We start from the raw sequence: 15,375 nt of genomic DNA on the forward strand, positions 1-15,375 counted from the left end.
CCATGCTGCTGGGTTAGCTTGGTTCAAAGCACGGGCTCTATCTTCTAATGCTTTAATGGCTGCTTGATTTATTCTTGTCCTTTCCTCATTGTTAAATAAAGTCATTAGTAACTGCTGGCAATCAGCCCATGTCGGATTATGTGTCTGTACTATTGAGGTGAACAGATCAGTCATGGCTTGTGGTTTCTCAGTATACGAGGAATTATGGGTCTTCCAGTTTAAAAGGTCGGTAGTGGTGAAAGGGACATATACGAAGACAGGGTCAGCGTGTGCCATTTGACCTGCGGCATCGATATAAGCTGACCCGGGATTTAAGCGAAGAGGCATCTGATAGTGCTTTAATTGTTGGGCACCAGTCAACTGTCGGGTTTGGATGGGGCTACGTAGGGAAGCGTCAGTCATGGGTTCCGGTCGGGGAGAGATAGGGTATGGGGATGTGGGAGGTTGGTTTTGGGAAAAGGTAGTGAATAGAACACTTCGGGCCGAGCTAGATGAAGCTTGACCGGAAGTCTGAAGTGGCGCCAAATCAGGATATTCGTTTCTAATGGGGGTGGGTTCTGGTTCCGGAAGGGGAGATTTAGTACGAGGGGGGGTGGATCCTGTACTGGAGGAGGAAGCGGAAGTGGATGAGGGTAGTGAGGGAAGGGTTACAGGACTTCCTGTATTTGCGTCACTTCCTCTTACCGGAAAGTAAGGGGGCGGCAAAGGGATCTCGGACTCAGGGGGCGTGTCCAAAATGGGCCTAACACCAGTCCTAGTGGACGAACAAGTCCTAGCTACCATGAGGCGACACTGCTCCTCGTGGCATGTCCGGAGCCATTTTGGCGAGTCATTTACGGCCTGTCTCCAACAATCAATATAAGGAAACTGGCCGTAAAGTTCAGGCCTACCTGATACAGCCACGTGTAAGCGCTGTACCAGAGTTGGATCCAAACTGCCACGTGGCGGCCATGCCGCAACCAAAGTAGGCCACTCCCTAGTGCACAAAGTGACCAAACGTACAGGAGACATCTTTACCCCAAAATCACAAACTTTGAATCCCTTTTTAAAATTCTTAACCATACATCCTAAGGGATCCGGAATCGTTGACTGCGACGCACCCATATTTAACAGTGGAACGTCGTCGACAACGATTACTATACACGCGTACTATTCAACAGTCACACCCGTTTCCTCTGGCAACAGCACCACGTGGTACGGTTACCAAGTGAAACGTACACAATAACAATAAACACTCAGGGAATTCCCGTACACACACAGCTGCTACACCAGTCACTATATAATCAATATTATGCCCTTTGGCGTAACTACACAGTCACCCACGCTATAATTCTCTATATACGAATTACCCGTCTATAACACACCCAGTAACATCGTCTTTTACAAATAGCGGTTACAGTACGGTTAGCATAGGTCAAAGCACAAGTTAAGGTCACAATACAATTATTAGTGGTTATGGTGTTAAACATGCAATGGACGACAATGATTAGTACTTATTATACAATGTCAGTAAATATACAGGGTTATGGTACCGTGCACTATAATACAGCAACACACTATCAACACTCTCGCTAGACGGCTGAGCTCGCGCTATCTAACAAGATATACACTTTACTAAAACAATCGTTTAACACATTTACAATTCCCAACTAAACTATTGGCCAGTACCTTGAATGGACTACCTAAAACTATATACACCCGTTTTGGTTAGCCACACTGCCCAATCACCACATATATAGCGAGCTAGAGAACCGAATTTACACAGGCGCCTCTTAGTCGTACTATCAAAAGTCTAGTGGGTTCCAAATTTACACGCCTTCCCACTTAGCCCAGATAGGATGAGAACTAGCGAACCGAATTTACACAGGCGCCGCTTAGTCTCCCGGTCCCTCCGACCTAGCGAACGTAATATACACCCTAGAACGCTAGTCTAGACAAGACACCGGTGTCCGGCTAGGGCTATCTTACACCAGGACCCCGCCTGACTAACCAAATCAAACGGTCTGACTAAAGAGCGTTCGATCGAGCGGTGCGCCTTCGCTCCTTCCCTCCGACAGAGGGGGCAGATACAGATTCAAAAACCCCTTTGGGCCTACCGCACAATCGGTATACCCCTAGCGGGTCCTGCCGTCTAAAACAGCAGTTGTCTTACCTCCTCGTTCCTGAACCTGAGTTCACACTCATCGACGGGGACACCCCAGCACTTCTCACGTAGAGGCCGATGATCTCCTGGACAACAGACCAGTGGCGCCGAGACGAAGGGAGGTCCACGCAGAAGTTCAGGGGTGCAGCCGTAGAGAACGTGGGCAAAGATAGACCGTCTCACGCCTCTGCCTCTCAGCTACCGTTGAACGATGAGCTTCCCGGCCAATGCACCAAATGATACCGGAGAAACTGACGGAAGCCAAGCACAGAGAGATGGACACAGGTTTCTTCAGGAAGGAAGAGATTCTTTATTGGATCACCGATCGGGACTCAGAGGGACTAGCGTCACCAAAATACAGCAAAGTCTGAGTACTGAATACATAGAGTACATTCCTTATATAGCACTGTAGCTCCTCCCACAATTAACTACACCCACACATACCCTTAACCTATTTAATGAATAGAGTCTAAACTCATCCATCCGGTCTAACCACGTGGCTCATCTGATACAAAGGAGAGGGACGCGTAATTCCAGTTCTTACATTCCTGCACCTGGTCAGTACAGTGATGACAGTATCTTAGCTACGTGTAATTAACCAACTGATACTACAAACACATATACATACATATGCCTTGTGGCAATCTTAGCCTGCTAAACTTGTATTTTACTGGAATTACATCACAGTGGAGGGGGGGTATTAGTGATGGGGGCTGGGTGTAGGGGGTTATTAGGGTTGTGGAGGGGGTATTAGTGATGGGGGGCTGGGTGTAGGGGATTATTAGGGTTGTGGAGGGGGTATTAGTGATGGGGGCGGGGTTATTAGGGTTGTGGATGGGGGGTATTAGTGATTGGGGGCTGGGTGTAGGGGGTTATTAGGGTTGTGTAGGGGGTATTAGGGTTGTGGAGGGGGTATTAGTGATGGGGGCTGGGTGTAGGGGGTTATTAGGGTTGTGTAGGGGGTATTAGGGTTGTGTAGGGGGTATTAGGGTTGGGGAGGGGGGTATTAATGATGGGGGGATAAGGTATTAACTAATGTGGGGGGGGGGCAGCTCTCCTTTGAAAGGGGGTGGAGTTACAGTAACACGTGCCATGTTGTGGCTGGCTAAGCTTTCCCGCTGCCAACCGCAATATGGAGCCTGACACGCAGCGCTCTGCTGGAACGCACGGGGCGGAAGTGATGCGTTTACTTCCTGTTTGGTTGGAAAGCAGCAGCAAAATGGACGGAGATGGGTGAGTGATTGGGGGATTCGACAATCCGAAGCCATCTGGCCCGAGGGGGCCACATAGGGGCACAGGGACCAGCTGGGTGTTATATGGGGTGCGGGTATAGGGGGGCTGTGGGAGGTCTGAGAGAGAGAGAGGCTGGGGGGTGCTGGGAGAGAGAGGGGCTGGGGCTGAGAGAGCGGCTGGGGGGGCTGAGAGAGCGGCTGGGGGGGCTGAGAGAGCGGCTGGGGGGGCTGAGAGAGCGGCTGGGGGGGCTGAGAGAGCGGCTGGGGGGGCTGAGAGAGCGGCTGGGGGGGCTGAGAGAGCGGCTGGGGGGGCTGGGAGAGAGAGGGGCTGGGGGGGGCTGAGAGAGCGGCTGGGGGGCAGAGAGAGAGGGGCTGGGGGGGCTGGGGGGCAGAGAGAGAGAGGGGCTGGGGGGGCAGAGAGAGAGAGGGGCTGGGGGGCAGAGAGAGAGAGGGGCTGGGGGGCAGAGAGAGAGAGGGGCTGGGGGGGCAGAGAGAGAGAGGGGCTGGGGGGGCAGAGAGAGAGAGGGGCTGGGGGGGCAGAGAGAGAGAGGGGCTGGGGGGGCAGAGAGAGAGAGAGGGGCTGGGGGGGCAGAGAGAGAGAGAGGGGCTGGGGGGGCAGAGAGAGAGAGAGGGGCTGGGGGGGCAGAGAGAGAGAGAGGGGCTGGGGGGGCAGAGAGAGAGAGAGGGGCTGGGGGGGCAGAGAGAGAGAGAGGGGCTGGGGGGGCAGAGAGAGAGAGAGGGGCTGGGGGGGCAGAGAGAGAGAGAGGGGCTGGGGGGGCAGAGAGAGAGAGAGGGGCTGGGGGGGCAGAGAGAGAGAGAGGGGCTGGGGGGGCAGAGAGAGAGAGAGGGGCTGGGGGGGCAGAGAGAGAGAGAGGGGCTGGGGGGGCAGAGAGAGTGAGGGGCTGGGGGGGCAGAGAGAGTGAGGGGCTGGGGGGGCAGAGAGAGTGAGGGGCTGGGGGGGCAGAGAGAGTGAGGGGCTGGGGGGGCAGAGAGAGTGAGGGGCTGGGGGGGCAGAGAGAGAGAGGGGCTGGGGGGGGCAGAGAGAGAGGGGCTGGGGGGGCAGAGAGAGAGAGGGGCTGGGGGGGCAGAGAGAGGGGCTGGGGGGGCAGAGAGAGGGGCTGGGGGGGCTGAGAGAGAGAGGGAGATTGGGGGGGGCTGAGAGAGGGGCTGGGGGGGCTGAGAGAGGGAGACTGGGGGGGCTGAGAGAGAGGGAGACTGGGGGGGCTGAGAGAGAGGGAGACTGGGGGGGCTGAGAGAGAGGGAGACTGGGGGGGCTGAGAGAGAGGGAGACTGGGGGGGCTGAGAGAGAGGGAGACTGGGGGGGCTGAGAGAGAGGGAGACTGGGGGGGCTGAGAGAGAGAGGGGCTGGGGGGGCTGAGAGAGAGAGGGGCTGAGAGAGAGAGGGGCTGGGGGGGCTGAGAGAGGGGGGGAGGCTGTGGGGGGGCTGAGAGAGAGAGGGAGGCTGTGGGGGGGGGGGGCTGAGAGAGAGAGGGAGGCTGGGGGGGGGCTGAGAGAGAGAGGGAGGCTGTGGGGGGGCTGAGAGAGAGAGGGAGGCTGTGGGGGGGGCTGAGAGAGAGAGGGAGGCTGTGGGGGGGACTGAGAGAGAGAGGGAGGCTGTGGGGGGGGCTGAGAGAGAGGGAGGCTGTGGGGGGGGCTGAGAGAGAGGGAGGCTGTGGGGGGGGCTGAGAGAGAGGGAGGCTGTGGGGGGGCTGAGAGAGAGGGAGGCTGTGGGGGGGCTGAGAGAGAGGGAGGCTGTGGGGGGGGCTGAGTGAGAGAGGGAGGCTGTGGGGGGCGATGAGAGAGGGAGGCTGTGGGGGGGCTGAGAGAGAGAGAGGCTGTGGGGGGGGCTGAGAGAGAGGGAGGCTGTGGGGGGGGCTGAGAGAGAGGGAGGCTGTGGGGGGGGCTGAGAGAGAGGGAGGCTGTGGGGGGGGCTGAGAGAGAGGGAGGCTGTGGGGGGGGCTGAGAGAGAGGGAGGCTGTGGGGGGGGCTGAGAGAGAGGGAGGCTGTGGGGGGGGCTGAGAGAGAGGGAGGCTGTGGGGGGGCTGAGAGAGAGAGGGAGGCTGTGGGGGGGGCTGAGAGAGAGGGAGGCTGTGGGGGGGGCTGAGAGAGAGGGAGGCTGTGGGGGGGGGCTGAGAGAGAGGGAGGCTGTGGGGGGGGGGCTGAGAGAGAGGGAGGCTGTGGGGGGGGGCTGAGAGAGAGAGGGAGGCTGTGGGGGGGGGGCTGAGAGAGAGAGGGAGGCTGTGGGGGGGGGCTGAGAGAGAGAGGGAGGCTGTGGGGGGGGCTGAGAGAGGGAGGCTGTGGGGGGGATGAGAGAGGGAGGCTGTGGGGGGGGCTGAGAGAGAGAGGGAGGCTGTGGGGGGGGCTGAGAGAGAGAGGGAGGCTGTGGGGGGGGCTGAGAGAGAGAGAGGGGCTGTGGGGGGGCTGAGAGAGAGAGGTGCTGTGGGGGGGGCTGAGAGAGAGGGAGAGGCGCTGTGGGGGGCTGAGAGAGAGAGGCGCTGTGGGGGGCTGAGAGAGAGAGAGGCTGTGGGGGGTTGAGAGAGAGAGAGGCTGTGGGGGGTTGAGAGAGAGAGAGGCTGTGGGGGGTTGAGAGAGAGAGAGGCTGTGGGGGGCTGAGAGAGAGAGAGGCTGTGGGGGGCTGAGAGAGAGAGAGGCTGTGGGGGGCTGAGAGAGAGAGAGGCTGTGGGGGGCTGAGAGAGAGAGAGGCTGTGGGGGGCTGAGAGAGAGAGAGAGGCTGTGGGGGGCTGAGAGAGAGAGAGAGGCTGTGGGGGGCTGAGAGATAGAGAGAGGCTGTGGGGGGCTGAGAGAGAGAGAGGCTGTGGGGGGCTGAGAGAGAGAGAGGCTGTGGGGGGCTGAGAGAGAGAGAGGCTGTGGGGGGCTGAGAGAGAGAGAGGCTGTGGGGGGCTGAGAGAGAGAGAGGCTGTGGGGGGCTGAGAGAGAGAGAGGCTGTGGGGGGCTGAGAGAGAGAGGCTGTGGGGGGCTGAGAGAGAGAGGCTGTGGGGGGCTGAGAGAGAGGCTGTGGGGGGCTGAGAGAGAGGCTGTGGGGGGCTGAGAGAGAGGCTGTGGGGGGCTGAGAGAGAGGCTGTGGGGGGCTGAGAGAGAGGCTGTGGGGGGCTGAGAGAGAGGCTGTGGGGGGCTGAGAGAGAGGCTGTGGGGGGCTGAGAGAGAGGCTGTGGGGGGCTGAGAGAGAGGCTGTGGGGGGCTGAGAGAGAGAGAGAGAGAGGCTGTGGGGGGCTGAGAGAGAGAGGCTGAGAGAGGGAGGCTGTGGGGGGCTGAGAGAGAGAGGCTGTGGCGGGCTGAGAGAGAGAGAGAGGCTGTGGGGGGCTGAGAGAGAGAGGCTGTGGGGGGCTGAGAGAGAGAGAGGCTGTGGGGGGCTGAGAGAGAGAGAGGCTGTGGGGGGCTGAGAGAGAGAGAGGCTGTGGGGGGCTGAGAGAGAGAGAGAGGCTGTGGGGGGCTGAGAGAGAGAGAGAGGCTGTGGGGGGCTGAGAGAGAGAGAGAGGCTGTGGGGGGCTGAGAGAGAGAGAGAGGCTGTGGGGGGCTGAGAGAGAGAGAGAGGCTGTGGGGGGCTGAGAGAGAGAGAGAGGCTGTGGGGGGCTGAGAGAGAGAGAGAGAGGCTGTGGGGGGCTGAGAGAGAGAGAGAGAGGCTGTGGGGGGCTGAGAGAGAGAGAGAGGCTGTGGGGGGCTGAGAGAGAGAGAGAGGCTGTGGGGGGCTGAGAGAGAGAGAGAGGCTGTGGGGGGCTGAGAGAGAGAGAGAGGCTGTGGGGGGCTGAGAGAGAGAGAGAGGCTGTGGGGGGCTGAGAGAGAGAGAGAGGCTGTGGGGGGCTGAGAGAGAGGCAGGCTGTGGGGGGCTGAGAGAGAGGCAGGCTGTGGGGGGCTGAGAGAGAGGCAGGCTGTGGGGGGCTGAGAGAGAGGCAGGCTGTGGGGGGCTGAGAGAGAGGCAGGCTGTGGGGGGCTGAGAGAGAGGCAGGCTGTGGGGGGCTGAGAGAGAGGCTGGCTGTGGGGGGCTGAGAGAGAGGCTGTGGGGGGCTGAGAGAGAGAGAGAGAGAGAGAGGCTGTGGGGGGGCTGAGAGAGAGAGAGGCTGTGGGGGGGCTGAGAGAGAGAGAGGCTGTGGGGGGGCTGAGAGAGAGAGAGGCTGTGGGGGGGCTGAGAGAGAGAGAGGCTGTGGGGGGGCTGAGAGAGAGAGAGAGAGAGGGGCTGTGAGGGAGGCTGAGAGAGGGAGGGAGGCTGGGGCGGCTGAGAGAGGGAGGGAGGCTGGGGCGGCTGAGAGAGGGAGGGAGGCTGGGGCGGCTGAGAGAGAGAGAGGGAGGCTGGGGGAGAGATTGTGACCAATGGGGGGACTGGGAAAGAGAGCGACTGACCAGGCGCTGGGAGAGAGTAGCTAATTGTATGAGAGGAGTGGGTCTGCGTGTCTTCTGAGTGGAGATTCACATTTATTTGTCTATTATCCATTTTACTTTGAGGCCTCGGAAACTTCCACGGGTTCCAGAGAATCTTTTGAAGAAAAGAAAGAGGTATCAGGGGCTGAAAGCGGCCGAAGCAAAGCGGGCGTTGGAGGAGAAGCGAAAGGTTAACGCATTTCTATGTCTCTAAATAAGTAGGGAAATCCTGTTGCATGGTCTGCATTCCATTACTGTCCTGACACTTATATCTCATTCTTACGTTATAATGGCGGGCCTGACCAATAGGGTTTGTAAATTGAGCCCTGGCACCTCGTGGCATCCCACGGGAAGACATTGGGTGTGAGGCAAGCTGCCAGTTTAAAGTCAGTGATGCGGCCACAGGGAGCTGTGATGCCAGAGGCTCGGGATGCTGAGATTTGATGTCACTCTATCGCAACACAAACGTTGTAAAGTGCTATGAAATTTGTTGGCACTATATAAATGCCAATAATAATAATTCACACACGGACATTCCCTGCATTGACCCACACACTGATCCAAACCTTCCAGATACACCTCTGGATTCACACGCACTCATTGACAATACAACACTGCATATATACACTGACCCACCAAAAAAATGTACCAATGCATTCATGCACACACTGACCCACATTCGTGACAAGTTTCTCTTGTTATCCAGGAACACAGGGGAAAACAGATCAAGTTCCAGCGTTTGGAAACATTTGCTAGAAATTCACGGAGAAAATTGAGAGATGATGCAAGGCTGCGGAGGATGCAAGTCTTTCAGAAGAAAGTACCAATTCCAGCCAGTCAGAAGCTAGCATTTGTCGTGCGCACTGCAGAGTACGTTGTTTTGGGCACTCTTTCACTTTGTTACCCCTGGTCTGTCTCCTCCTCTTTCTTTTCTGTGGTGACTCTTTGTCTCTCCACTCCACCTTTTCTCTAAGGCTACTGCTGTCTTCTCATATATTTCTTTTTAGTGGTGACTGCTCTTTTGTGTTTTGTTGAACCTTGCACCTCTCTTTACTCATTTTGTAGTATTAATGGCGTTAACCAACAAGTTTTGCGGACCCTTGGAAACCTCCGGTTAAAGAACATTTTCTCTGGAGTGTTCGTGAACTTGAATGAGTTGAGTGTGGAGATGCTGAAGGTCGTGGAGCCATATGTTGCATGGGGGTGAGTCTCTAGCCTTTTTTTAGTACATGGTGTTAGAAATTGTGTCTAGTCAGTCCTTGTAGCTACAGTACAAGTTGTGTTGCCATGGCTTGTGGTGTTTTACAAGTGGCGGGTGTCATATAGCTTCTCTTTGTCTGCTTGGCATGCTCTCAAGTAAAGTGTGCTGTGCCCTGGCTGGCATGCCTTCAGATGACTTGTGGTCACGCCCTGCATGGTTGGTATTAGGGATCGACCAATATTGATTTTTTTTTTTTTTAGTACCGACAATCTGTGAACTTTCAGGCCGATATTCTGTACATTTTCCGCTTTCATTTTTTTTTAACTTTATCTACACAAATCAGGGGAGCTGCTGGGAAGGTAAGTAAGCGTTTGCTGGGCCCCCCAGGACCCTGATGGCGGTGCTGGTCTGCATTATCGGCAATATCCGTATCGGTATTGACCAATACAGCTATTGCTGAAAATACAGGATACCGATAATTGGTCAATCCCTAACCAACGACCTAGATGACGAGTGGTTGTGCACTGCCTGGCTGATAGTGATTAGTGGCTGTGTCCGGTTGATGTGCCCTGTCTAGTATGTATGCCCTCAGGTGACGAGTGGCCGTGTCTGGTTGGTATGCCCTCAGGTGACGAGTGGCCGTGTCTGGTTGGTATGCCCTCAGGTGACGAGTGGCCGTGTCTGGTTGGTATGCCCTCAGGTGACGAGTGGCCGTGTCTGGTTGGTATGCCCTCAGGTGACGAGTGGCCGTGTCTGGTTGGTATGCCCTCAGGTGACGAGTGGCCGTGTCTGGTTGGTATGCCCTCAGGTGACGAGTGGCCGTGTCTGGTTGGTATGCCCTCAGGTGACGAGTGGCCGTGTCTGGTTGGTATGCCCTCAGGTGACGAGTGGCCGTGTCTGGTTGGTATGCCCTCAGGTGACGAGTGGCCGTGTCTGGTTGGTATGTCCTCAGGTGACGAGTGGGCGTGTCTGGTTGGTATGCCCTCAGGTGACGAGTGGGCGTGTCTGGTTGGTATGCCCTCAGGTGACGAGTGGCCGTGTCTGGTTGGTATGGCCTCAGGTGACGGGTGGCCGTGTCTGGTTGGTATGTTGCTATGTGATTGATAGTTGCTGTACTTTAATACTTCTGTTATGTTTGTAGGTTTCCAAACCTGAAATCAGTCCGAGAGCTAATCTTGAAACGAGGAAAAGGATTGGTGGACGGAAAGAAAGTGCCTCTGACTGACAATACAATCATTGAGGAGAGGATGGGTAATACAAATATTTATAATAAACCATCTTGAGCCAATATTACATACAAATACTACCCCTTTTCCACTATGAGGGCAGATGGAAAATATGGGGGGGTATATTGCTATATAAAATATGGGGGGGGGGTATATTGCTATATAAAATATGGGGGGGGGTATATTGCTATATAAAATATGGGGGGGGGTATATTGCTATATAAAATATGGGGGGGGGTATATTGCTATATAAAATATGGGGGGGGGGTATATTGCTATATAAAATATGGGGGGGGTATATTGCTATATAAAATATGGGGGGGTATATTGCTATATAAAATATGGGGGGGGTATATTGCTATATAAAATATGGGGGGGTATATCGATATATAAAATATGGGGGGGGTATATCGATATATAAAATATGGGGGGGGTATATCGATATATAAAATATGGGGGGGTATATCGATATATAAAATATGGGGGGGGTATATCGATATATAAAATATGGGGGGTATATCGATATATAAAATATGGGGGGTATATCGATATATAAAATATGGGGGGTATATCGATATATAAAATATGGGGGGTATATCGATATATAAAATATGGGGGGTATATCGATATATAAAATATGGGGGGGTATATCGATATATAAAATATGGGGGGGTATATCGATATATAAAATATGGGGGGTATATCGATATATAAAATATGGGGGTGGTATATCGATATATAAAATATGGGGGGTATATCAATATATAAAATATGGGGGGGGTATATCGATATATAAAATATGGGGGGGTATATCGATATATAAAATATGGGGGGGTATATCGATATATAAAATATGGGGGGGGGTTATATTGCTACATAAAATATGGGGGGTATATTGCTATATAAAATATGGGGGGGTATATCGATATATAAAATATGGGGGGGGGTTATATTGCTACATAAAATATGGGGGGTATATTGCTATATAAAATATGGGGGGGTATATCGATATATAAAATATGGGGGGGTATATCGATATATAAAATATGGGGGGGTATATCGATATATAAAATATGGGGGGTATATCGATATATAAAATATGGGGGGGGTTATATTGCTACATAAAATATGGGGGGGTATATCGATATATAAAATATGGGGGGTATATTGCTATATAAAATATGGGGGGGTATATCGATATATAAAATATGGGGGGGTATATTGCTATATAAAATATGGGGGGGTATATTGCTATATAAAATATGGGGGGGTATATTGCTATATAAAATATGGGGGGGTATATCGATATATAAAATATGGGGGGGTATATTGCTATATAAAATATGGGGGGGTATATTGCTATATAAAATATGGGGGGGTATATTGCTATATAAAATATGGGGGGGGTATATTGCTATATAAAATATGGGGGGGTATATTGCTATATAAAATATGGGGGGGGTATATTGCTATATAAAATATGGGGGGGTATATTGCTATATAAAATATGGGGGGGTATATTGCTATATAAAATATGGGGGGTATATTGCTATATAAAATATGGGGGGGTATATTGCTATATAAAATATGGGGGGGTATATTGCTATATAAAATATGGGGGGGGTATATTGCTATATAAAATATGGGGGGGGTATATTGCTATATAAAATATGGGGGGGGGTATATTGCTATATAAAATATGGGGGGGGGTATATTGCTATATAAAATATGGGGGGGGGTATATTGCTATATAAAATATGGGGGGGGTATATTGCTATATAAAATATGGGGGGGTATATTGCTATATAAAATATGGGGGGGGGTATATTGCTATATAAAATATGGGGGGGGGTTATATTGCTACATAAAATATGGGGGGGTATATCGATATATAAAATATGGGGGGGTATATCGCTATATAAAATATGGGGGGGTATATCGCTATATAAAATATGGGGGGTATATTGCTATATAAAATATGGGGGGGTATATTGCTATATAAAATATGGGGGGGTATATTGCTATATAAAATATGGGGGGGGTATATTGCTATATAAAATATGGGGGGGGTATATTGCTATATAAAATATGGGGGGGTATATTGCTATATAAAATATGGGGGGGGGGGTATATTGCTATATAAAATATGGGGGGGTATATTGCTACATAAAATATGGGGGGGGGTATATTGCTATATAAAATATGGGGGGGGTATATTGCTATATAAAATATGGGGGGGTATATTGCAGTAATATTGCCCCACATCATATAACACACTGAGAGCTGTAATTGTTGGAGAGATGCTCTTCTAAATCGCTCTGCAATTCTGTGCATTTATCATTTCAACCTCCCCGACAATGGATTCCAAATCCACCTGGGCAGAACCACACAGTGCCCATGTGTAAAGGTCTGTTCTTTGTTTTCATTCAGATAGACGGCTCAGTTACTTAATCTGAACGAGACAAGCACGCTTAGTGTTCCTTAGATCACACTATTTTATTTCTGCATATGGAAATTGGACTGCTTACCAACAAAAATCCAAATACTTTACTACTAGTGGTTAAAAAAAAAAACATGTCTGTACATAAGTTAGTAGTCTCGATCTATACACCAAAACCACTTAATAAAGCTAAAGTTGTTTTAATTCTGTTAATTCAGAGTTAAAGGACCACTATAGGCACCCAGACCACTTCAGCTCCATGAAGTGGTCTGGGTGCCAGGTCCATTAGGATTAACCCTGCCTGCTGTAAACATAGCAGTTTCAAAGAAACTGTTATGTTTACAAATGGGTTAATCCAGCCTCTAGTGGCTGTCTCATTTTCACAGAGAGAAGACGCCAGCGTCCATGGGAAAGCATTGAGAATGCTTTCCTATGAGACTGGCTGAATGTGTGCGCGCATGCGCATTCAGCTGATAACAACCGAAGGAGGAGGAGTCCCCAGCACCGAGGGAGCCTGACGCTGGAGAAAGGTGAGTGTTTAACCCCCTTCCTCCCCCTTCAGCCTGGCGGGAGGGGGGCCCTGAGGGTGGGGGCACCCTCAGAGCACTATAGTACCAGGAAAACGAGTTTGTTTTCCTGTCACTATAGTGGTCCTTTAAAGGGCGCCATAACCATTTCAGTGAGCTTTAGAGGTTTTGGCCTTGTGAAATGGAGGGGCCTCGATATTGGCTAACTACAGGGTTTGTCTTTAATCCAGCCTACATTTCTATAGCGGTTTACTGTGTGTATGAGATTCTGTAAATATTGCCAGTTTTTTTTATTGTAATAAAGCTTGTTCTTTTGATTTGCTGAATTGTTTTCCTTGCTCTTGCACAGGGCAATTTGGAATTATCTGTCTGGAGGATTTGATCCATGAGCTTTATACGACTGGAACACATTTCTCTGAGGTGAACAAGTTCCTTTGCCCCTTCAAGCTGTCTATTTCTCGTCACGCAGCCGTCAATAGAAAAGGATACAGTAATGAAGTGGGCGACCCTGGGTTTAAAGGCATTGGCATAAACCAGCTCATCCGGCAGCTAAATTAAAGACAAGGTAATTTGTGGGCGCACTGTATTGTTTGGGAATAGTGGTAAAGTTAGTGGGAGAAATATGGAGGGAATACCATGTGGCATTGTTTTAGGATTAGTCTGGAAATATGTGGCACTGGTTTGGGGAAGGTCTTTTGGCCTACATTATAAACTTTACATTCTTAGTTTCCCATCAGCCCCTGTTCTTTTACTCTTTCTGTATCTTGATTTCACATCTCTGTTTTTTATCTTTTAGGCCACATCAGATTGTTTTAGAATCTGCATTTCCACTCTCTTCGAGTCGCTCTCAGATTGACCCAAACTGAACAACTGAGACTCTGTTGCGATTACTGTCCTCACGAAGAACTTCTGGAGATGACGCAGTAGGTTTCACTCAAGGAACCTTGCTATGACCTCCAGACCTTAATTAAACCAATTCTGCCAGGACCATTCTGTAAAGGAAATTACATTTTTTTGGAACTTCTCACGTGACAGACCAAATGTGGTCTTGTGAATGAAGCCGGTTTCATTCTTCCGGTGTGTGCCTGCTCTATGACTTCCCTATGCTTTAATAAAGTTCAGAGACTTCGCTTTCCTCAGCGGTTTATTTTTTTTTAAATTTTCTAATAAGACTTAATTGGGGTAAATAAATTAATAAACTGAATGTCAGGGTTTCGCGGATGGAGGTGACCTGCTCAGATTGTGTATATTTGCTGACATTCTTGTTTTAGAACTTTTGTTAAGCTTTTGTTGGGGTAACCACAGCCTTTGGATTGATTGGACTTTACCTTCTGGAAGAGTGGCATGTCCGTGCCTACAGAGAGAGAATGAGCATTTCCAAGAAATGGGGAAAGGTACAAACACAGAAAATGACGTTATTAAAGCATTTTGACTCTGTTGGACTGTTATTGAACCTATTTCTCTATTGTTTGAGTGCCTTTTTTAAGAAGAACAAAAAACTCACTGATCAACTTTAGTTTCTGGTATTCTGAAATGTCTGTCTTATCAATTAGTTCTGAATATGTGTGTATAAATTACATCATCCGTGCAAAACTACCGGTAATAAACTTTATTTGGTTCCTTCCACGTGTCAATTTCCTTGTTGTAAACTGTAATCTTCTGTAAATCTTCTTCCAGCTTACACGAGTCGGACGGGTACTACTTCTGTAACCGTTTAGTGACCACGTGCAGACCAACCTGATTGCTCAATTCTTGAGTCAGTAAGCTTGGAGGAGGTTAGGAGAAAATGCTTTTTTTTGTTTGTTTGTTTAAAAGGCTTACTGCAGGCATGATGACTCAGTGATTTAAAGTTGTCATGGTACCAGGAGGTCTGTATGTGCTGCATTCTGCTGTGAAATTCTGCATACAGTTTGCAGAATTTGTAAAATTTTGGCTTTGATTTTGAAAATTTGACTGATTATGAAAGAAAATGTATTTTTTATTGAAGCATAGTGATCATATGAAGCCGTTAATTATGATAGTTGTTTGGCTCCTTTTTTTTATTTTTTTATCCTAATAACATAAATCACCAAAATGGTCCTCATCAAAAGTTGACATACCCTTTAAATATTTGGCCTTGTTACAGACACACAAAGTGACACACACAAGTTAAAATTGCAATTAGTGTCTGTGTATAAATAGTCAATGAGTTTGTTAGCTCTAATGTGGATGAACTGACCTGCGTAACAAGGT

General features: G+C 50.6%; 1 protein-coding gene across 1 annotated transcript; it reads left to right on the top strand.

Moving 5' to 3' along the window:
• Nucleotides 1–3,292: 3,292 nt before the first annotated feature.
• On the top strand, nt 3,293–14,767 carry RPL7L1 (ribosomal protein L7 like 1). The gene is made up of 7 exons (XM_063444216.1): nt 3,293–3,376; nt 7,834–7,939; nt 8,456–8,619; nt 8,815–8,952; nt 10,092–10,201; nt 13,493–13,708; nt 13,940–14,767. Exons 1-6 carry the CDS (start codon nt 3,324–3,326, stop codon nt 13,699–13,701), a joined length of 780 nt encoding a protein of 259 aa, XP_063300286.1. The 5' UTR covers nt 3,293–3,323; the 3' UTR covers nt 13,702–13,708; nt 13,940–14,767.
• Nucleotides 14,768–15,375: the final 608 nt, after the last annotated feature.

The sequence above is a fragment of the Pelobates fuscus genome, chromosome 2 (genome assembly GCF_036172605.1).
Source record: "Pelobates fuscus isolate aPelFus1 chromosome 2, aPelFus1.pri, whole genome shotgun sequence".
In the NCBI taxonomy this organism is placed as follows: domain Eukaryota; kingdom Metazoa; phylum Chordata; class Amphibia; order Anura; family Pelobatidae; genus Pelobates; species Pelobates fuscus.